The sequence below is a fragment of the Lytechinus variegatus genome, chromosome 9, assembly GCF_018143015.1.
Source record: "Lytechinus variegatus isolate NC3 chromosome 9, Lvar_3.0, whole genome shotgun sequence".
In the NCBI taxonomy this organism is placed as follows: Eukaryota; Metazoa; Echinodermata; class Echinoidea; order Temnopleuroida; family Toxopneustidae; genus Lytechinus; species Lytechinus variegatus.
In genome coordinates, this window is record NC_054748.1 from 17,536,923 (window position 1) to 17,559,902 (window position 22,980).

Here is a 22,980-nt window from a genome sequence, read left to right on the forward strand (position 1 = left end):
TCACATCCACATTGTACTATACATTCTTTTGGAATTAAAACGGTCTGGGCTCCGTAACACAAAGGTTTGCGATGAGTTGCAAGTATGAAAGAAGCGCACCGATTGGTTCCTTGTCAGTATTAAAAACAGAGTGCGCGTGCAACAACGATCTTGATTGGTCATTGGTATTTAGCGATTGATTGCAAACGTTTGTGTTACGGAGCCCAGGTGTGTCTTAACAATGTCATTTTTTTTACTTGTGCGACATCAAAAACCTTGGACGCAACGTTAATAGGAGGACTCCAAAGCATTAGTGATTTCGGCATTCAAATGCTCATGAATTTCTGATTATTTGTCCAATTGTTATAATTCAAACTTTTATCGATCTTACTAAAGATTTTTCTGTTGTTATAAATGCTCTCTTGTTCAAAGGTATTTCTTGTTCCTATATAGATGGCGCTATAACAATCCGAGATAAATGAAATAATTGATTACATTTCACTCTGTACTATGTACATGACTATTATACAATATCAGTGGGCATATGCTCCCATGTGATTCTCTAATGCATTCACTCGTTACCATTTCAGCAAAGATATGTTCTCAGAAGGTACTCAAAACGAGCTCAAATTCTTTCTAACTTCTGTAAACGTGATGTGTTTTTTGAGGGGAAAATGAAATTGTATGCAATAAAGTTTATAAAAAAGACCTAAAACTTTGGGGAAGCCTTGGGTATTTTGAAAGGGCAAAGCCAATGAACACAACCTGGAAAATACGTCATTTAATCAAATTAATTTGATATATATTTTTCCGAACATCTTTGTCAATATTATTGATTTGTTTATTTGTTAATTTTGAAAGAATCACTTTTTTTGTATTTTATTTTCTTTTATTTATTTACTTCATTTAATTATTATATATCTATTCATTTATTCACTATCTTAATCATCTATTTCTTATTTATTCATTTTATTATTTATTTTAATTATTCATTTTTTTATTGAATTTTATGATGTGTATATATATATATAAATAAAAAAAAATATATATATATTTATTATTTATTTTTTTGTAGGGGGGGTGTCCAAATAGAATTCTTTCTTCTGCGTAAGCACAAAACAAATTTGTGAAATACCAATGTTATATACGTTGCTTCACAAACCGTGAAGGGGAAGTATTTCCCTGAAGAAAGATTTGTCGCACAAACAGCAGAAAAACAATGAAAAAATATTAGTGAAGGTTTGAGGAAAATCCATAAAAGATTGAGAAAATTATTAAAATTCAAAATTTTTGATTTTTGACGTCATAAACGAGCAGCTGCCCCATATGTTATGTAATATGAAGTGCTTACATTCTCATTTGTCATGGCTCGTGGTGACTTATTTGTGTTTTCTGTTTAGAAATAAAATTATTTGTCTATTGATATACTGAAGGTACAGTACCATTTTCAATTTTCTGAGAAAATGACATTTCATTGATTTTTTTTTCTATACGATATACTGCTCGCATATGACGTCACAAATCAAATATTTAAATTGTAATAACTGTTTTATTCTTTGATGGATTTTTCTCAAACCCTTGGCAATATCTTCATCCCGTCTTCTGCTATTTTTACAATAATTTTCTTTTGTCAGGGTGAACATCCCTTTATGCCTGTCGCACACTATGCGACTCATTGCAATCTGATTTTCAAAGAAATTATAATAACATTTGATATGAACATTCCATCCAATGATATCTTAGCGATCAGAGATATAAATAATGGTACGACAGCTGGAATCAAAATCCAGTCTAATTCGAGCCTCCCTGTAGGAGTAAAAGCAGATGCAATTTAAAATCACAATGACGTCAACATTGGCCGTGACTTGAAGCTGATTTTACTCCACAATAGGCAAAGGAAATTTATGATTTTGTTATTCCTAACTTTATATCGAACTTCAAATGAAGTAATTTTTTTCTTTGAACTTTAATATTAAATGCAAAATGCACTTTATTATAAATTTGCGTTGTATTGGATCGCATAGTGTGCGCTGGGCTAAAAGCTATCCTGTGACTCCAACCACATGTCTTCGCCCATGACTTGATGATCATGGCTCCACCCATTTGACGTCACGTAAGGACACTGATTACTTAGAAGTTGGATATTTGAATGTTCTTCTCCTCCAGGACTTCCAGCATCGGGGTCTTCTCCATCGGCATCGAGTGCGACATCGAGCTCATCATCGAGCTGGAACAAGTATTTGCTGCAGAAATGTTCTTGGAGCTGTGCATGCCACTACTGGATAGGGTCGTGTCTTGCCTATGGCCGCGACCAAGGCAGGTCAGTCCCCATTGCTTGCGAACCATTGGTTTACGAACACAGTACAGAAGAAAGATGAACAGGCCCTGGAACGCGTTCAGCATGATGAAGATGGGTTCCGCTATCTGTGAATAAAAAAAATGGATAATGGAGTTAGAAATTGGACTTGCATGTAAGTCACTTATCATCCTGCAGGAACAAACACAGTGTTACACAGTGTATCCATCGTGGAGCATCTTTGATTACACAGTGTTTCCTTGTGTTCTCACAATGTATTCACAGTGTGTTCAAGGTGGAACCTTTTGCCATGGTTACTCAGTGTATTGTCAGTGTTTTCTTAGTTTGTCCACCCTAGCTATGACACAGTTTGTTCTAAGTGTGCTCATTATACGTTCACAGTGTGATCACAGTGGAACCCCTTAGGTTGCACTGTACGTGTTACATTGTGTTCACAGTGTGTTCATAGTGGAATGTTTTTTGTTAGTGTGTTGACCGAGTGTTCTTAGTGTGGTCATCCTATTACACAGCGTGTTCTACGTATGCTCACAATGTGTTCGCAGTGTGATCACAGTGTGTCACTCAGTATGTTCACAGTGGAACGTTTATGTTTACAGTGTGTTCTTAGTGTGTCTACTCGATTACACAGCGTGTTCGTTGGGTGATCACATTGTGTTCACAATGTGATCACAGCCTGTCTCTCGGTGTGTTCACAGTTGATCCTTTTGGGTTACACAGTGTGTTGACAGGGTGTTCATAGTGTGTCCACCCAATTAAACACTGTGTTTTTGAGTGCTCACAATGTGTTCACAGTTTGTCTTTGGTTACACTATGTTGACCATGTGGTCTTAGTGTGGTGATGCTATTACACAGTGTGTTCTTAGTATGCTCACAATGTGATCACAGTGTGTTAGCAGTGTGCTGCAGTGTGTTCATAGTGGAAAGTTTTTGGTTACACAGTGTTTTGGCAGTGTGTTCTTAAGTGTGTCAACCCTATTACACAATGTGTGTTCACAATGTGTTCACAGTGTTTGAAAGTATACCACTAAGTGTGTTCACAGTGGAACCTCTTTGGTTACACAATGGGTGATTTCAAGTACGGTGTTGAAAGCTGGTGTTGGTGTTGTGACAACACCAACATCAGCCACAACACCGTACTTGAAATCAGGCTGGTGTTTGGATTGACCTCGAAAAATATGACGTATTTCCGGCAGTTCGTGTTGAAGAATGGTGTTGAATATCGTCTGCTAAACCCAGCACTGTGGCTGGTGTTGACGATCTACGTGCAATTTCCCCATTCACCAACACCAACCCCCAGGGATTGGGAAAATCATGATTTCAAGTTCGGTGTTGGTGTTGGCAATCTCAAGCTCGTGAACAGGCGGCGAACACGATGAAACATCCCTGTAAAATTTGCTTTTACCGTTAAGATGAGTTCAAATTATTTGAGCTTTATATATTTTGATGAAGAATAATGTTCACTCTTTCGAATTCTTGAATTAATTAAAGCATTTGTATTCTGTACGATGAGAAATTAATGCATTTCTCTCCGATTCCATTTTAGTCGTCGAGACTTCTCGCGTGAAGTTGAGATGATTTAGCAGCGCAGCGCAGATGCGTGACGTCATGTGCTATCGATAAACGCATCCGGTATCGTTCCTCTGAACTCAGCTCAGTGTTGGAGCTCGGTTCAGCGGACTTTTTACGCTCTCAACACCAACACCGAACACCGTACTTGAAATCACCCAGTGTGTTGACAGTGTGTTCTTTGTGCGTCTACCCACTTTGTAATACGGTGGACACACAGTGTGTTCACAACGTGTTCACAGTTTTGTCCACAGTTGTACAGTGTGTGACAATGGAATATTCGTAGTGGAATATGCTCTATTACATCGTATGTGTGCGGGTTTTTTTTTTTTTTTTGGGGGGGGGGTGGGGTCACACCCTTCCCCTTCCATATTTGCCGCCCTTAATCTTTTGTTATATACATATATATTTTTAATTGTACCTGACTGAAATGCGGGATCAAGAGAAAGTAGCCACTAATCCATGTCAGGCCAAGCAGAAGAAGAATACAGATGGCGTTCTGAACCCGTTCAATGGTTTCCCGCCGTTCGGATTTAGCATCCCGAACGCGACCGGCAACGTTTGAGGATTTCATCAGCTGGCGCACCACCAGGGCAAAGATGACGGCGTTGACGAGGACGATGATGGTGATGGGTATGAGGAGTCCTCCGATCTGAGACGTCACTTCCAGGAAACATCTAGCGGCCAGGGAGAGAAGAATTGAACGTATGTGTTTACAAGGTAGGTTCATGGATGATCAATAACATAAAAAATCGAATGAATGAATGATAAAACTAAATTGTAAAGGATAAATGTACTGGTATGTGCTTGATGATGATGACGACGACAATAATTATGATATCGATTGTGATGAACAGCAACAAAAAAATAATAATAACAACAACAGTAAAAGCAGTAATAACAATAATAATCGAAAACTTTGGAAAGTGTGTTTCCTTCTTTTCAGAACGTTTCCATTTTAATAGGACAGTATGTGAGACATGCTTTAAGTTTAAAAAGTTGATGAGGTTAAAGAAGAGATGGTTCAACATTTGTAATGAGTATTTTCATACGCCTGCATGAGCAAAACATTGAATGATAACGGTTACTAGCGTCACGTTAAAGGGAAGGTTTGGCTGGAGGAAAAGTTAGTCGTAAAAATACCAAATGAAATAATAAAGATTATCGGTGAATGTTTAAGGAAAATCCACGAAAGATTAATATTTTTTTTTTAGAATTTCAAGTTGTTGATTTTTGATATAAACAGCTGCCCTATGTTTAGGAACAGAATTTTTTTTTATAAATTTCAATTTTAATGGGTTTTTTTCAGGAACGGGTGTAAAATAATTTTTCTGTTGAACTCCTGAAGGTAGAACACCTGAAGATAGAACTCCTGAAGGTAGAACTCCTGAAGGTAAAACTCCTGAAGGCTTATCCGCCTTCCTACCGCTTATTTATTTACGGCATCAATCACATTTTTCGCGCATTTTATTCTTTCCAGGTCATTTTATATATTTTTTTCTCCTTTTATACACATTGAATCCAGTTTGCTTGAGTCCACGATGGCATGTGTTCTACCTACGTTTAGCAGCACCCATCCATCTTCTCAGGGCATTCTCCCCTTTCTCTTTTTTTTTGGGGGGGGTGGGAAGGGTGGATATATTTTTGGATTTATTTTAGGACGGTTTGTTTTGTCCTATACAAACTATATTTTTTGATATCTTCGTATTTTATATTTTGTGAGTATTTCTCTCTCATTTATTTTTTTTTCTCATTTGATTACATATGTCTGTATTTGTACTCTGTTAATGGTTTTGTTATCTATTTTTGAGGGGCCCACATTGTACAAGCATTGCTTTTTAGTGGGTCCCTCCATTTCCATCTTAATTTAATTTCTATTGAAAAATAGTATACTTATTTAAAACCTCCAATGTGTTGCCCAAATCGTGTAAGTTTTTTTTTTCACAACATATGTATTATTATTTTTGTTTCTTTGCAATGGATACAAATACTTATTTTTTATATATATGGTATACAATTTGTTTTTGTTTGATGGAAGTGAAATAAATAAAATTGCAAATTGAAATTGAAGGTAGAACAAAACCAATTAAAAAATAGATTTCAATGGGTTTTTAGTATTGACGATATATATGGAAGCTGGTCGCCTATGACGTCAAAATTTTAAAAAATCTATTAACTTTTTTTAATATTGGATTTTCCTCAAACCTTCACAAATATTGTTTATTACTTTTTTGCTATTTTCACAATAAACCTTATGTTAGGAAAGTACGATATTTTCCTTTGATATACAGATTGGTTATCAGGGGTTTTCATGAGGTTTTTGGGAATTGAGATGGCGCCATGGCATAATGGGTTTAAGGTATCAAGTATGGTACTCACAGATCCTTATGAATGTATTTTTCTTGGCTACTGAATCCAGTCACGATGACGATAACTGCAGGCAAGCCTGTGATCCGGAATTCAAAATAGAGATAATTCAATAATTATTGTAGTAAATAAAGACGTCGAATGGTCAAGGTCAGAGTCACGGATAAGTGTTGACGCTCTCTACGTTCATTAAAGAACAAGTCCACCCCAACAAAAATTGATTTGGATAAAAAAATGCAACAAGCATAACACTGAAAATTTAATCAAAATCGGATGTAAAATAAAAAAGTTATGACGTTTTAAAGTTTCGCTTATTTTCACAAAACAGTTACATGCACATCATGGTCGGTATGCAAATGAGGAGACCGATGACGTCATCCACTCACCATTTCTTTTGTAGTTTATTATGTGATATATGAAATATTCTGCTTTTTCCTCATTGTCAAGGGAAACAACGATTAATGCCTCCCTGAACATGTGGAATTAACATTATTTAATACTATGTGCTTCAGTCAAATGGCCCTGATTGTGAAATGAAATATTGTATAATTCAAACGATAAAAAACAACAAAAGAAATAGTGAGTGATTGACATCATCGACTGACTAATTTGCATATCACTGTTTTGTGCAAAATGAGCGAAACTTCAAAATGCCATAACTCTTATCGTTTTAAATCCGATTTTGATAAAATTTTCAGCGTTATGTTTGTTTGATTTTTCTCTATTTATTCAAATCAACATTTGGACTTGACATTTTAATAAAAAAAAAGACATGAAGGCTTACCCCATGCGACAACAGAGGCCTTGAGCATGAATTTCTCGATGTAAGTATCGAAGATCTTGACGATGATGAGGTACGTGTTGTATCCTTCGACTCCCATCCAGGTCATTGACGACAGTACGAAGTAGTGGATGAGACCGGCGATGAATCCGCATCCGATGTCCTTAATGCGGCATTCCTGCCTTGCAGTGTCAAGCATCATCATAACAATGAATGATATGTACAGACAGAGTAGTGTCGCACAGAGACAGATAAAGATCTTGTTCGTCTGTTTCTCTCTCAGAACCCTTTCGGAAAAAGGAATGAAATGATATGTAGTTTACACCAATATACGTTTAATTTGCCAAATGTTATGATTTTACAGCCCAGTTGAAAAGTGTATTGACAGTTTACTTTTTTTCGCAGTTTGTTCAGTGTTTATTCACAGTGTGTTCAGACTCTACAGAATGTTCGGTGTTGCCATCTGAATTCACTCTCCCACAATGTGTTCACATTTAAAATAATCATGTAAACTGTGCGAAACTGCGATCAATCTGTGGATACACTGTACGACACAGTGAACATGCTGACATCACTTTTTGACACACTGAACACACTGTGTGATGCTGTGAACACATTTTGCGTCACTGAACACAGTATGTAATACTGTGAACAAGCTGAAAACACTTTGTGACGTTTGACACAGTGTGCAACTTAACACTGTGGACACACTGAAAACCTTTGTGACACTGAACACAATGTGCAACACTGTGAACACGCTGAAAACACTTTGTGAAATTTAACACAATGTGCAACACTGTGGACATGTTGAAAACACTTTGTGAAATTTAACACAATGTGCAACACTGTGGACATGTTGAAAACACTTTGCGACATTTAACACAATGCGCAACACTGAACACGCTAAAAAACACTTTGTGATACTGAGCACAATTTGCAACACTGAGCATACTGTGTGACACTGTGAACACAATGTGCAACACTGTGAACAAACAACACTTATGTACTAGTAGTTAAAATAATCTAGCTTAGAGGAAGTTGTTTTTCTATTTTTACAATAAACTTTTTGTCTGGGTGCATGAACTTCCCCTTTAAGGGTTAATACAACTGATATCAATAGGTGAAATGCAATCAGTCATACACACTTGTTTGTTAGATATGTTGCCAGGGTGATAAGTAGACTTATGACGGAAAGGCCACATCCTACGAAGGTTAACACTTTGTACGCTTGATCCGACGAACGATCCTCTCTGTAAACATCCTATCAATGAAAAACAAATGAAACCTGTTACAAGCAAAAACATCCTACAAATAAAAAAAGTAAAACGTCATCAGGTAAAACGAATTCTAGAAATAAAGCCAAATCAATAACATTTTCGTTTGTTGACCTGCAATTCTTTTGCAAAGACCCCTTTTCTTTTCGGTTATATCAGTACAACACAGTTGATCTTGAGAGTTCAAACAAATGTTTTAAATAGGTTAAGTAACCGTGTTCCAATTTCAAGCAATTAATAATCATGAAACAATAACAACGCTGTATAAAACTGTGATTAAATTGTAATCAATGCCTCATCAGTTCACAAAGTATTCCATGATGTAAATAGCATTTTACTGTGTATTAGAGCTCTGTGAACTGTATGCCCTTTCAAACGATTGGCGACCATTTGATGTGGTAATGGCATTGCGCCCTCCGTACTTCACTGATATCTACAGAGAATATATTGCAAACGTTGTACGCTTGATTTAAAAAAATAACTTTAATGAAATATCACTCTGGCTGTAAAACCCATTTTGTACCTTTTCTAAAGCGTTTAAAAAAACATCCCTACACAGTATCGTAGAGTCCCTCATGAACAAATATGTACGGTCGCCAGAGGGGGTTTGAACTATCTGGTTTTCGAAGAGACGCCGGAATGCGACTGTGATCACATCGTCGTATTTGCGACACTAAGAATCATAGTTTCACTAGACCTCTGATCGAAGGCCGTATATGCTTGGTTTATATCCGTCCTAGGTATTATCATTAAATACAACAGATAGGAAATATACCTGAATATAATAAGGAATCTTGGTCTTGGAGTTTGAAATTATTAATGAAATGTGATAAAGTTGATTGCTCATGTATTCGGGCACGTCTGTTAGAATATCTCCATACCATTGACTTTAAGCGACACTCTTCAAGGCGTAAATACTTTTAAAACTATTTGCGGCTCGGATGGGGCTACCCGGCTTGTGGTGATCATGATGACGGGATTCATGGCATTTGCTGGCATTTTTTACATTGGTTGGAACTATTTTTCATATTTTTGGTCACGCGATGGGTATTTAGACCAATTACCTGGTTAGATTATTACTATGACGGATATAATTTACCATAAGGACGGCAAAGTTGGTGAGATGGTTACAACCGCAAACGATCTTCTCCTTAGTTGGGTCATGACAGTTGGCATGTACACCAGGATCTCTTATTCCAGTGACTGAAAGAAGCTGACATCCCTCGTTAGACCAGTCACCGACGCCCTCATCGTTCACCTTCCAGAACACGCACGAAGGATTGGTTTGTTTTGGCTTTAGAAACAAACAACACATTGATAGTCTTAATAACTATGATGATGACAATCATGATGGAGATAATGATGATGATAATACTAATACTCATAATGATACAATAATAGTAATGATAAAAAACAATAACTGATTATGGATTGAATAATATAAAATAATTATTCATATTATCACAATTATTATAACGAATGTTATCAAGATTACTTATTATTATTATAATTAGCATCCTTGTTAAATTTGTCGAGTGATTTGCTTTGTAACCAAAAGGAAAAGACGCTATATCAGATGTTTGCTGGATTAAGACTACACAACTTCTAATTTATAGAATGATAGGAGATTAACTGTTAATAATAATCTCACAATATTCGTCATAACACTATTGATAACAGCAATAGTCATTGCAGTTGCATGCTATTAATCAAAACAATTACTATTTCATATCCTACCTCGAGCGGGGAAAACGTAAAATTGATAGGGTTCGTCAAATTATCAATTTTATCTTCCCCAACGCTCAGCGATATCACGGGTGTGTTTGCTGCCCTCTTCGGCTGGGGACTGTCAACACTCTCATTCTTCAATGTTTTTGAAACGAAGAGGGATGGGTCGGAGAATACGACAAAGAACACGTTGACATAATTGGTAGCATTGAGCTGCTGTGGTGCGATTTTTTCGGAAAGCTCGGGCGGTATGTTAACGACAGCGAGAGTCTCTCGATCAGGAGAAGCACCATCACCTTTATCGTCATCATCACCCTGATCATCATCGTCATCTTTTGATGTTTGTATTTTTGTTTCCGATTCGCTTAGATCATCCGCACTGTCAGTCCTTACCGTCAGAACAATGCCATGTTGGATTTCTTTACGCGGTACGCCTTGAACCTGAAAAGTACAAAAGAAGGCGATGGTAATAGGAGTGATCTTTCAAGCATCGCGATTAGTCAAAACGCGTAACACTATATTCAAACCTTTTTGCGCGTCGTACTGTAAAGCAAAGCGCTGTGGTAAGGCAGTTTATACTGCACGCTATCGGGAGGGAGTAAGAAACTCACAGAAAACTGTACCATAAAAACTTGTTTGAAGACTTGTGTTTCTGTGTCATGATATCATAAAACAAATAATGCACTTGAAGTGAAATGAAAGTTCTGCTTTGTCAGTTGGTGCACGTCTGGTGACTGTGTGGTAGAGCACCAGACAGCTGAATAGGATATCGTTGATTCGATTTCCTGCTCATTCATAAAAAATGGAACCCCTTCCGTAAACCTGACATGGCGCTCGATATTAAATTGGAAGGAGAGTCATGAAACAATATTATACGGAAGCACAATCTGAAAGTTTTACCAATGGCACGGTTACCGTGGCTAACAAAATGTCTGGGTACTTTCCACAAAAAAAACTTTTTCCCTTTTTACTTTGAAGATCATTGCTGACTTTACATCGAGAGGAAAAACAGAAAAACCCGCATTTTACTAGGCATTTTTATAGCGCCATATAAAATTGATAATAGGCATTTACAGTCGTAATGGTAATCATCATTATCCTGGCTTTCGCTCGAGCAGTATCATCAGCGCAGTACATTAAAGACATTAATCCAATGGATAAAGGAGAAATATATTATGAATGTGGTCTTATTATATATCAATGGAAAGGTAATGATGTGGGGATTCACAGGGTCATGCAAAATTAACGAATATAATATATTAGGTGAAAATCTCCGATTAAAAAACGTTAAAATGCCTCTCCGAAAAATGCCTCGCATCGGTCTCTGAATTGACTCGAATTTGATGACGTCACTGTCTGTACGAGAGGCGTGATTGGCTCTCCCACGTGAAGCTCCACTTGCATGTAAAACCTGTTGCGTGGGTACGTTTCCTCCACACTGTCACTGAATACTTCGATCGAGAAATGAAAGAGAACCCAGAATTTTATATAGATTTGGATTTTCAAATTGATGATTTTGAAGATGAAGAGAATGATGATGAAGTGAACAACAAAGTGACGTAGTTGGAGGTAAATTTGGGGAATTACGCCGATGATGATGAGTCGGACAATTCAACTTGCAACACGATCATATGCCGATTCGCTACCAACTCATGCAGCTTATACAATAAAGCTACACCGGGCGGGCCAAACAGTGACAGTGACGTCACCAAAATCCCCAATTTCGCGGACATAATTCTGCGTGTTTGATAAGAGATATAAGATAATTTTCTTGCAAAAGGAAATTACGCGACATTATATCGCTGGGTTTTGAACCAACAACTCCCTGTTTGAAAAATCCACTGACCCACCATGCTAGAGTAAATATGCTCAACGTATATACCTTGACTGCTACTTTCGGTTGTTGAATGTTGACACTTTCATCGGCCCCGGCCGCTTGGACCGGTATATTGCTTATTTGTTCCTCAAATGCTGCAACAATGTCATCAAGGGTGCCCTCTTCGGATGAACTCAATATTTCATTATCCACCTCGACAATATTGCTGACAATGGCAACCACAGACTCAGTCACCTATTATTTGAAACAAAGCATGAACATTAATGTCTGTGCAGCTGCATAATTTCTTGTGATGTTGGAATCAAAATGTGTACACGTTGAAATTTTTGCTTTAAAATATAGATTGCACTTCATGAAATCTACGCAAGACAAGTGTAGAATTAATGGTAGTTTTACAACAACAACAACAACAACAACAAATGCAATCAACTGTTTAAGACAACAATGAATGTTACTTTGATATTATCTGGTGCTTTTCCGTTTTGATCCTGACACTCAATTAATCTTGTAATTCCTTGACAAAGAGGCTATCTCCTAAATATTTTCGTACTGTCGCATCTTTTTTTTTTGACAACCATAACCGACCTAAAAATTGACTTTCTCCACTCACCATGCTCACTGTGATCTCAAAAATATCCACTGAATGTCCATATGGTCTATGGGGTTGTAAAATGATATCTTTATAATGTTTTGAAGTATTCTTCAAACCTGCTGAATATAACATCCTATCTTCCAATTTTGTAAATCATTGTTTATTTTTCCTTATGTTTTGAAATGGATCAATTTAGAAGCTCTAAAACATGTCTAATAATCGGAACTGTGGTTATATTCTTGTAGTACAAACCTCTTTCATTTGTTAGTGTCTCTTATCATTGCTCGAAATATTATTGCTAACAGAAGATGAATACGGAAGGCATTATAAAGAGTTAGCAAATGCAAGTGCTGTAACCATCAACATCTCTAAGTGACTGTAACTCTGGCTTTGGCTCGACAGGCTGTTTACAGCGCATAATGATGATCGAATAGTCTGTATCTATATACAGTGCGTCCCCCCAAAAACTATACACGTTTGAAATGGCTGCCAAATTAAAGATGGGTAGCACTTTGGGGGGAAAGACTTGTAGAAATGGAAAGCCAATAAAGTCAACTTTCAAATGACACCAACAAGTTGGAAAACTATTCACGCTTGAGCAAGCACTGCCCACTGAAACAAAGGGTATGAAAATTAGGATGGGCTGGAATTAACCTTCAAATATCTTTCAGGTTTTTAATGTTTGGTACTTGCAAAGCCGAGGGTTATTTGGTGAATTAAAGATCAGCTGTGATCAGTTTGTTGTTTGTGAAAAGTTAATGCGTGAGTGATCATGAATTGTAATTTTTAGTGCAGCATTTTGTCTTTATCATGTGGATCTCAACAATGTGTTCATGACACTCAGGAGAAGAGGGGTTAATATGACTTAGGTAGGTGAAGTACGTTGATGGGATAAAGGTCAACAGAACATTTACCAACCCAGGGGCGGATCCAGCTTTCGCCAATAGGGGGGGGGGGGGCGAAAAATATTTTCATCACCATTTTTCCTCGATTGGCCGCTATAATCTGATTTTTTGTTGTTAGTTTTTCAGGGGGTAGTCCTAGCTATAGACTGAAGTTTTAAGTATATGTATGTATAAACAAGATAAGGTATCTCATAATGGTCTTATAATGCGAGCGCTAAGCGCGAGCTAAAATTCTTTGATATTTTATGTCCTTAGAGCTGAAGATTCTGAGCAGTTTTTATATTCATGAACAGAGAAAAGTATCCAACTAAACAATGCAAGCGCGAAGCGCGAGTCGAAATTTTATTATAGTAACGTGAAAAGAGACTCAACTAGAACTTTTTTTGTGATTAATGAAGAGGATACAAGTATCACCAATTAAATAATGAGAGTGCAAAGCGTGAGCTCAAAATTTTTGATATTCTGACCTGAAAACTGGACAGTCTAAGCGCGTTTATTCAAATAAAGAACAAGCTGTGTGTCTCAAATAATGAAATGCGAACGCGAAGCACGGGCTTAATTTTTTGATATAATGACATGATAAAGGAGCATTTGGCAAATTTTGGAAAGAATTTCCAAAGAGGACAGGTATCTCAAACAATGCGAGCGCGAGCTGAAAATTTTGATATAACAATTTGTGTAAATCAAACAAAATGATGAAAGCTTGATGTGCGAGCTAAAATATTGCGTGCAATTTGATTTCAGAAGTGTCATTTAATCGTCTTGAATGGGATTCATTACACAGGCAATGCGAGCGAAAATTTTTATATAAAGTCTATTTTCCAATTTTTCCCCTCACCTTTTCTTGTTTCCTTTCGGGGTCGGACCGGCCGTTAAGGCGCTGTCACACCTTGGCGTTTTAGACAGCGTATGCCCGACGTATCAAAATGTCTCTAAAACGTCGGCATACGCTGAACTTTGTTGTTGTTTTTTCAACTCTGGGCGTATACTTAGCGTATTCATAACGAGTTGGACGTATACATAACGTATTAGTAACTTATATCGAACGCTTCGTTAACTTATAAGTAACGTATTCCAACGAATGCTTAGCGTATTGCTGGCGTACACAACTTATGCCCTACGATAGCCTAACTTACGCATAGCGCGCGGCAGCGTATCGCTGACGAACACGTGTCGTAGCCTATAAAAAGGCTGCCGCTCGACTATTCAAATCATAACCGCACGATACATCACCGTATCAACACCACCGCCATGCCGAAGAAAACTCATGTGAACCCCACCTTTATATACCAATTCCTATAAACGTTGTCAATACGCCATTATACGGTAGCTGTAAGTTATAAACACGTTCAGTAAGTTTTGTGGTCGTCCGAGCACGTCTTCATACGTCAATATACGTTGGAGTTAAGTTACACATACGTTCAAAGCACGTTACTCATAGGTTAGAAGTAAGTTTTAGGGTACGCTGGACATTATCTCGACGTACATCGACTTATGAGTAACTTACGAGTAACGCGTGTCAACGTATATCAACGATCGCGTAACTTGCCTACAACTTATGACCCGCGTATGCGGGACGTATGAGCCATACGCTGGCATACGTCGAAAAATTTTGTGCTTGCACAACATTTTTCGACGACCTCGCCGTATGACGACGTATACCAGCGTTTTTTAGCGTACTCTTAACGTATGCAGAACTTACCTGTAACGTATTCGACGTACGCCAGCGTATTCGCCAAATTCCTCATACGACGGGCATACGCTGTCTAAAACGCAAAGGTGTGACAGCGCCTTTACGAGGCTGTAAATTACACATCATGGGTATAATACCTCTTTCTTACTTTTCTCTTTATTTTTCGTAGTTTCTATCAAGATAAAGCGTACACTTTTTTCTGCAGATTATCAAAAAATAGGTGGGGGGCGGCTCGGTCCCCTACTGGATCCGCGCCTGCAACCCATCCCTACATCTCTATCCCCTCCCCCCCACTTCTCTCCTCCTGAGAGAATAAGCTTGGCTAGGCTGGGCAGGAATTAGCCTTACGGTTTTTTTTGAGAGGTTAGTTCTTTGAAACTTACAAAGCTAAGGGTGTCAGCTATTTGTGAGTGAGATAAGTTATGGTTTCTTAGGCAAATTTCTTGAGTTAATAATTTGAAATGTAACGCATGAGTGAACAGGAATTGTAATTTTAGTGTAGCATATTCATCTTGTGGACCTCAGAAGTGTGTTCGTGAGAGTCAGAGTATTAAATGTGATGGTACCCGTTACAAGCAAGAGGGCGAGATATGCTAAGACTTGGTTAAAACTGGGCATTCCTCTTCTCTGTTTTGTCCTTTTAATAATTAAAAGTCATATGTACCTCCCCTCTCCACCTCCATTTCCCAGCCCCCTCTCTCTCTGTCTCACTTCCTGGATTGTAGCCTATTCAAAACTTAACTGCCAAGTGACCGGTGGCTGATGGTCAGTTTTTTTTATTGAATGATTAACAAGAAATTTTATGATTATGATGATTAATGAAGTAATTTACTGAAAAAAAATAATGTTTGATTGATCACATTACACATTGAAAGAGTTGATTTACTGATATATTGTTAGATGATTGAAAATTTGAAAAAATTGATGCCCCAATTCAGAATTAATCATTAATAATCATTAAATGAACATTATGCTCTGGACTTCACGCGTACATGACAATAGTCATTAGTCTCTCAACAGGAGAGGAGGGCAGGAAAGAGGGGGGGGGGGGGGGGTGAATGTTCCGTTGATCCTTATGCCATCAACCTTCTTCTCCCTTCTGAAGTCCGATCTCACCCCTATTCTCCCGACTCCCATGAACTCATTGCTGAGATCCACATGATAAAGTTGAAATGATGCCCCAAAAAGAGCTCCAAATGATAGTTGAAATGCTGCCCAAAAGTGTGATTTATGTTCACTTATGCATTAAGTTAAATTTAATTATTTAAAAAGTTTGCTTAAGCAACCAAAACTGGTCACGGTTGATCATTAATTTATCACAACGCCCATAACTTTGCGAGTTCGAAAGGATTTGCCTCTCAAAAACTGACATAAGTTGGAAGGCTAATTCCAGCCCACCCTAATTTTCATACCCTTTGTTTCAGTAGGCAGTGCTCGCTCTAGAATGAATAGTTTTCCAACTTTTTGGTGTCTCTTAAAAGTTGACTTTATTGGCTTTCCATATAAGTAAGTCTTTTTCCCCAAAGTGCTACATTTTTTATTTGGCAGCCATTTCAAAAGTGTATAGTTTTTTGGGGGATGCACTGTAGATCGTCTAACGCCATCGTGGCTAATTTGGTATAATTACTGTTTGGTCCAAACAAAGCTTGACCTAATACTCACATAAAGGGTGTGTTCAGTGTTTATTTTCAATTTAAAACGCAATTTGAATCATGATTGAAAACGCAATTATAAAACGCGGATACAGTGAGAAATGTCCCCGTTCCCGGTCGTAAAAATAAACGCCTGTCAAATCGCGATCCACTACATGTACTTCTTACTTTGTATTTTGCCAAATGAACACTTAACTAAGTGGGATTAGACCAAGTGGTGATAAGGTATGTATGAAGCTTGAAATTTTACACTGCAAGTAGGCCGGTGTTAATTTAACACCATCCTGGGGCCCGTTGCATAAAACTTTTTACCTGAGAAAGCTCAGGTTGTTTTACCGGAGTTTTTGCCCTGTGTCAATGGCAGAAATAAGATTAACCTTAGTTTCCAGTTTTTACCAGAGTTTTCTCAGGTAAAAAGTTTTATGCAACAGGCCCCTGGTATCTATATCGGACCACACAAGGGAGGCATTGAAACGTCACCAGTTAAGAATCAAACCAATATTGGTTTAACAGTAATTGGTGTTGCTCAAATGCTAAATTGGAGTTAGCCAAACGCCGAACCAGTGTTGTTTCAACAACTCCTGGTGTGGACCGATACAGTTACCGGGATGATGTTAAATAAACACCGACGTTTTTGTAGTGTAGAAAGTAAAAAATAGATGAAATGATATATGGGCAAAATGGCAATTAGACCAAATCGTTAGTAAAACACTGGTTTTGGAAGAACTAGTACAAGACCATGTTAGACATGTTAGATGGCGCAAAACGTTTGTAGACGAACTTGCGATCAATGGCGCCGGCATACTTCCGCCATGGCGGCTGTGCTGCGAGACGAAGACAGCCGTTATAACATTTTTGGCACAAGCTACATATAGGTGGTTAGCTTAAAACTGAATAAAACGGCTGCTTTTGACTTGCCATACGGCTGCCGTTGGGAAATGTGAATGCAGCATAACGGATTAAATTACACACCTTTTCACTGTAATTCTGTTGAGCGACACCAATATCAGTAATGATTTCGGCAATCTTGGATATATCATCAGACTCAATATCTTCAGTATTACTCGTCACCACTGCCACTTCCTCGGTAAACTCGATCACATTCTCATCGGAAACATTTACCTGGTGTAAAATTGGAAAGATAACAATTATCATACATATAAAATGACAAATTCGTCATTTTGAGAAATGCTTACATTATTTCCTTTGTATCAATATTCATTCATTTACAACAGTAAGTTCATCATTGTTAATTTTTTACTTGTTTTTACCGCTTTGCATTTTTTATTTCTGATTTGGATGTTGAAATTTGATGGAGAAATCTAATAAAGCGTTATATCATTCAAATCAACTTCAGTGGTACTCAATATATGACAATAATAAGTTAATGAAAATATTCAACGATGACGATTTGATAATGATAATAACAATAGTACATGTAGTAGCAGTAGTCTTAGTAGTAGTAGTAGTAATACAAATAAAATTAATGGCAATAACTAAAATACACACTTAAAATATAGGGCAACATACTGTTCACTGTGTTGGGCAATGTATGTTGGTATATATTCTGGGCAATTATTATCAAATTTAGCACATTTTTTCCCAATTATTAGTTTCCATTAGCAAATTTGGGCAGATTTTAACCAATAGTTGTGTGGACAATATGTTGCCCGGGTTGGTTAAAAGTTGGGCATTTTTTGTCCAACTATACTTTAGGAGTATAAAAGGCGTGCATAGGATCTAAGGAAAACAAAGACTTATCATGTTTGGGAAAGAGGACTGAGATGTACAGCTTGATCAGTATTATCATTACCATGGGCATTATACTTCTAACACTGAATAAATATTCTTCTAAAATAAAATATTCATCTCCATTTGAATTACCTTTGAAAACTCCTCGAGCAAGTCGCGTACGTCCCTGATTCGTCCGCAGTTATCCCTAGGAAGCCACACACTTTGTGAAATCAGATCCCCAACGCATTTGGCAAGCCCGACCGGTCCGTCAGCTGTTGGATAAATTCACATCAGTCGTAATAGCACTAACAATCATGCTTCCTAAGCACCAAACATACGGTGTTTACTGGTGTGGAGTTAGTTAAACATCCTATGGTGTAATTAAAGCGCCTTTAATACCCCATTTTTTTACAGTTAATTTATTTCAGCAAAAATTTCTACAAAAATACAGCATATCCTCATTTGCTCTTAAAGGGCAGCTGATTTTCTTTTTCGGTTTCAAGGAACGAATTCCTGCCGGGTCGCCATCAACCTAACCTGGGTTGAGTGCAGCACAATGTGGATGAAATTCCTTCCGAATAAAGTTAATATCTGGAGTACTAGGCATATTGGAGAATGGTTTGAGCCCTGAGTCATCATTGAAAATACAGAAGCCACGTCAAATACGTCAATTTGTGTCTTAAGGAGCCTTAAAATATATTTGTTCTCTCAATTATCAAAAGTTATCCCAAAACGTATATTTTCAGACTAGGAACAAAACACAGTTAAATGTAATCCTAATTAATTTTTTTATACCTTGAGAAAGGTTGTGAGGGATGAGAAAAGAAATGCTTGATCGCAAACATAACTTACCGTTCGTCCGGTTGAATGGGCAATAATGAGCTCCCGATGAGTTTGCCCACGCCCCGTTCTCCCCTTCAAGAAAATGGACTTGTCCATACGATGATTCCCATGTAAAGTTCTTGCAAATTGCTGGAGTATATGTAAAAAACAGCATTAACTTATTAAGGGTGGAGAACTCGAACACTCTAAAAAATATCGGGTAAAAATGATTCATGAGGATAATTATGTGTCCAACCAACATTTGGCATTTCTTTTGGGCATTTTTATTTACCCAGTGTGACGAAAATTTCGCCCATTCTAAAGTAATTGCTGCTTATATTTTGACCATACTGGACAATGTGCTTCCGCATTGGGTAAAATACTGCCCCAAATTGGTTGGACACATAATTAACCTCATTTTACCCAATATTTTTTTTTTTACAGTGAAGGGAATTAACCTGTTAAAAAGTAAGATTTGAGGACCTGGGGTGCATTTATGTTTTTCTCAAGATTTTTATAAAAGGAATCTAAAACCAAATAAGCATGATAAGAAGAGCAATCTTATTGGAAGGAGTGAAACAATCAACCTTAACTATGGGAAGCCACACTCTTAAAACATATCAGTCAAATTGACTAGACCAGTAGTCAGCTGGGTGCAACTGATATGGCAATCACTGATTTTACTATTTACTATTTTCTAGTAAAGATACGACTAGAAAATAGTCAAATATGACTAGAATAACAGTTGCACCCAGCTGACCCCATTAATTAGTTATTTTTGACTGATATGTCTTAGAGTGCAGCAACGTCAACATCCTTTGTGCATACTATTCAAAATATTTTCTATGCTGTATATTTTATACATTCATTGTTTTTTTTAACAATCAGTGCGCTTCTATATTGTGCAAATTTCCTGTAGATCAAATCTGACATTATGGATTTCAATAGGGTTGATTGGACAATCGTAATTCATTGTAACTATGTTTCAATTCAGACCGTAATCTAACTTTGTGCTAAAATTATGGGAAGGAAAACATGTCAAAATTGTTTACACGGTATTCTCTTATGTTTACTGTGCTCTTTCCTAACTTTTAATTGGTGAAGACATGATCTTACATTCATCTTTCCAAGTCATTTAAGAATGATTTGAGAGTCAAATGAGCTGATACTATGAACCTCTAATGTCAGAGATTTTTGTCACAATTATGATTGACTATCCATGTCATACTTCACGCTTCTCTCTTTCTTTTTCGCTTTTCTTCTTCGTCCTAAATTTTACAAGAAACAGAAAGAATGGAAATTTCATTTTCAAATGGCCAAGCTAAGAAACGAACAACTGATATGAATATACAGCAATAGAGTCTTTATCGTGGATTTAATTACCACCCCCCCCCACTTGTGCAGGCTGAAGAATAGAGTTTTCTGCTCCAATGTTATATTATTGAATCCGCAGTGTAACATGAGTCGATTCTTATATGAAAATAGTTTTAATAGTTTAATCAAGACATTTATGAAATAACGCACAATCCAGTTCACATATGCACAGTGTATGTAAAATCATTTGACTGCCAATTTTAGGATATTTTAGCGATGAAATTTGTGAGAACTTTGATCATCAAATTTACGGAAGAAATAAGATTATTTAAGTTTAACGCACCAGTTACCATGTTTACTGTGCCCTATATTCATATATGAATTTGTAATTTTGAATATAATTATGCTAAAACCAAAATGTAATTTAGAATAAATATCATTATATTGTTATTGTTTGTTTCGTTATTCATAACATTTATTTTTACAATCTATTTGCATTTTTTTTCAGTGATCAACCTTGTCCATGACTCATTACGCAACACTTAATATTAGGTAGCCAAGGCAGATAGCCAAAAGCGATTGGTCCTAAGCACGTCACTTAATATGATCGAAATACACAGAGTATTTTCCCATCCGTTCCAAGTCCATCATGTCCATGGATCTACGTGTATGGCGCCCTCTCTTCGATTAGATTTTATCAATTACACGGAAATAACATATGTGGGGCTGAAGTAGCGATCGTTTGTAATCGATCAACCCTCAACAAACAGAGATACCGTGGCCGAGTTGTCTAAGGCGCCTGGCTATACATGGAAAATCCGGGGTTTGATCCCGGCCGCGGACCTGTATGCCCGTGAGCAAAGCAATGCTCTTTTATCTTGCTTTGAAATAAATGGAAATGCTATGCATTATTGGTAACTAGGTGTGCACTTGTTTAAAAAAAAACAAAAAAAAAAACATGAGAATACATTTTCGGGCAGACTACCGCGTAATTCAAAAGCGGTGTAGTGCAGTAGTGAGTCCGGTCCAGTTCAGCCTAGATCTGTGTTGATAAGCAATGAGGAATTAGATCAGCTTTTGAAGGATAAGGATTCTAAATCTACTAAAAATGTTGTGAAACAGCTAGGCGATAGATATATTTTGTTGCTTTTTTACAGCAAAGTCTCTTGACTTTGGAAATGTGGAGACAGAATACTCGGAGCAAGTTATGCGATTGCATTCGATCATTCTACGCAGATGTGACCCGGGGAAACGGCCAATGTTACACAAAGAGTTCTATCATCACTATACGCTATGGTCTCCAGAAGCACTTTCTGAAAACAAAGGCAATGGACGTTTTGAACAGTGCTGAATTTAGACATGCAAACGATATATTCGCTGTAGTGAAATTTTAAGCTGCAGGGAAGGGTTCAGTAACACGCAAGGATTTTTTTGGAGGACGACTTCCAAAAAATAATGACTTCGCGAGCGTTTGACCGTTCGTCTCCCAGAGGTCTCCAAAATGTTGTATTTGTCATCTAATGTTACATCACAACAGAGGCAAGAAGAATCTTGAGGACTTACGGACAGACGACTTTACTATTACTACAGATCCTAGCAACAGGAGCTATGTTCATCTAGCGAAGGATAAGCTGACTAAAAATCACAGAGGAGACAAAGGTGATGAGTCAAGGAGCCAATGTGGTCGGATGTATGAGGCGGAGGATGAAAATTATTCCGTCAAGTCGTTCTGTGAAAATGTTTCGCATCTGAATAGTGAATTTCCGTATTTGGGTAACGACCAAAATCAAGTGCGCCTCCAGAAATTGTCAAAATTGGAAGCGGTCCATGACCAGGGACGGTAGAACAAGACTAACAAAATGTGCCATGGTATGATCATCAGGTTGTTGATAAGAATGCATTAGGGAACAAGATGAAAAGCATAAGCATTGAAGCTAACACTTCAAAGGCAGGCCCTACAAAAACCATTGCATTAGAGCTACAACTATCTATACGTTATATGAGCAAGGATTTGAGGCCAGGCATATCATGACGGTTTCAGGACATAAAAGTAAGAGCAGTCTTAAACACCACTCTCGAGTTGACGAAGGACACAAACGACAAATGAGCTTTATATGCTTGTCTGAGCATATGAAGGCAAATGTCAGTCGAAGGTTAGGCTTTCTAGTCCAGTAGTACAAGGTCTAAAGTTAGTGCTAGATTTGGTCCTGGTCCTGGATCTGGTGTGGCAAAAGAAAGATCAGGACCAGCACGTACAGTCAGCAGGCAACCACTTAGTCCTGTTTCATCTCATCCACCATGTCCACCAGAATCTGCACCTGATGTTATGGTTCAGCCTCAGGATCTATAACGATCCACATTGGGTCCTGGACCAGGTCCTGGTTCGACAACAGAGAGATCAGCCTCAAGAAAACTTTTT

General features: G+C 37.5%; 1 protein-coding gene across 1 annotated transcript; it reads right to left on the reverse strand.

The window, feature by feature from the left end:
- Positions 1-1,479: 1,479 nt before the first annotated feature.
- Positions 1,480-19,510, reverse strand: LOC121421763 (adhesion G-protein coupled receptor G6-like). Its single transcript, XM_041616563.1, has 11 exons — positions 19,278-19,510; positions 18,576-18,697; positions 17,664-17,813; positions 11,895-12,083; positions 10,022-10,453; positions 9,384-9,578; positions 8,156-8,271; positions 7,014-7,297; positions 6,242-6,308; positions 4,284-4,539; positions 1,480-2,403 (listed from the first exon to the last, which is right to left on the reverse strand). Exons 1-11 carry the CDS (start codon positions 19,507-19,509, stop codon positions 2,110-2,112), a joined length of 2,337 nt encoding a protein of 778 aa, XP_041472497.1. The 5' UTR covers position 19,510; the 3' UTR covers positions 1,480-2,109.
- Between the last annotated feature and the right edge of the window lie 3,470 nt (positions 19,511-22,980).

Excerpts from the sequence above, each read along its gene's own strand:
- LOC121421763 (XM_041616563.1), bottom strand. The coding sequence starts at position 19,509 with ATGTTGGTTGGACACATAATTATCCTCATGAATCATTTTTACCCGATA. Across the intron at positions 12,084-17,663 it reads AACAGAATTACAGTGAAAAG|GTGACTGAGTCTGTGGTTGC; the intron begins GTGTGTAATTTA and ends TTCAAATAATAG. Across the intron at positions 10,454-11,894 it reads AACCGAAAGTAGCAGTCAAG|GTTCAAGGCGTACCGCGTAA; the intron begins GTATATACGTTG and ends TGTACTTTTCAG.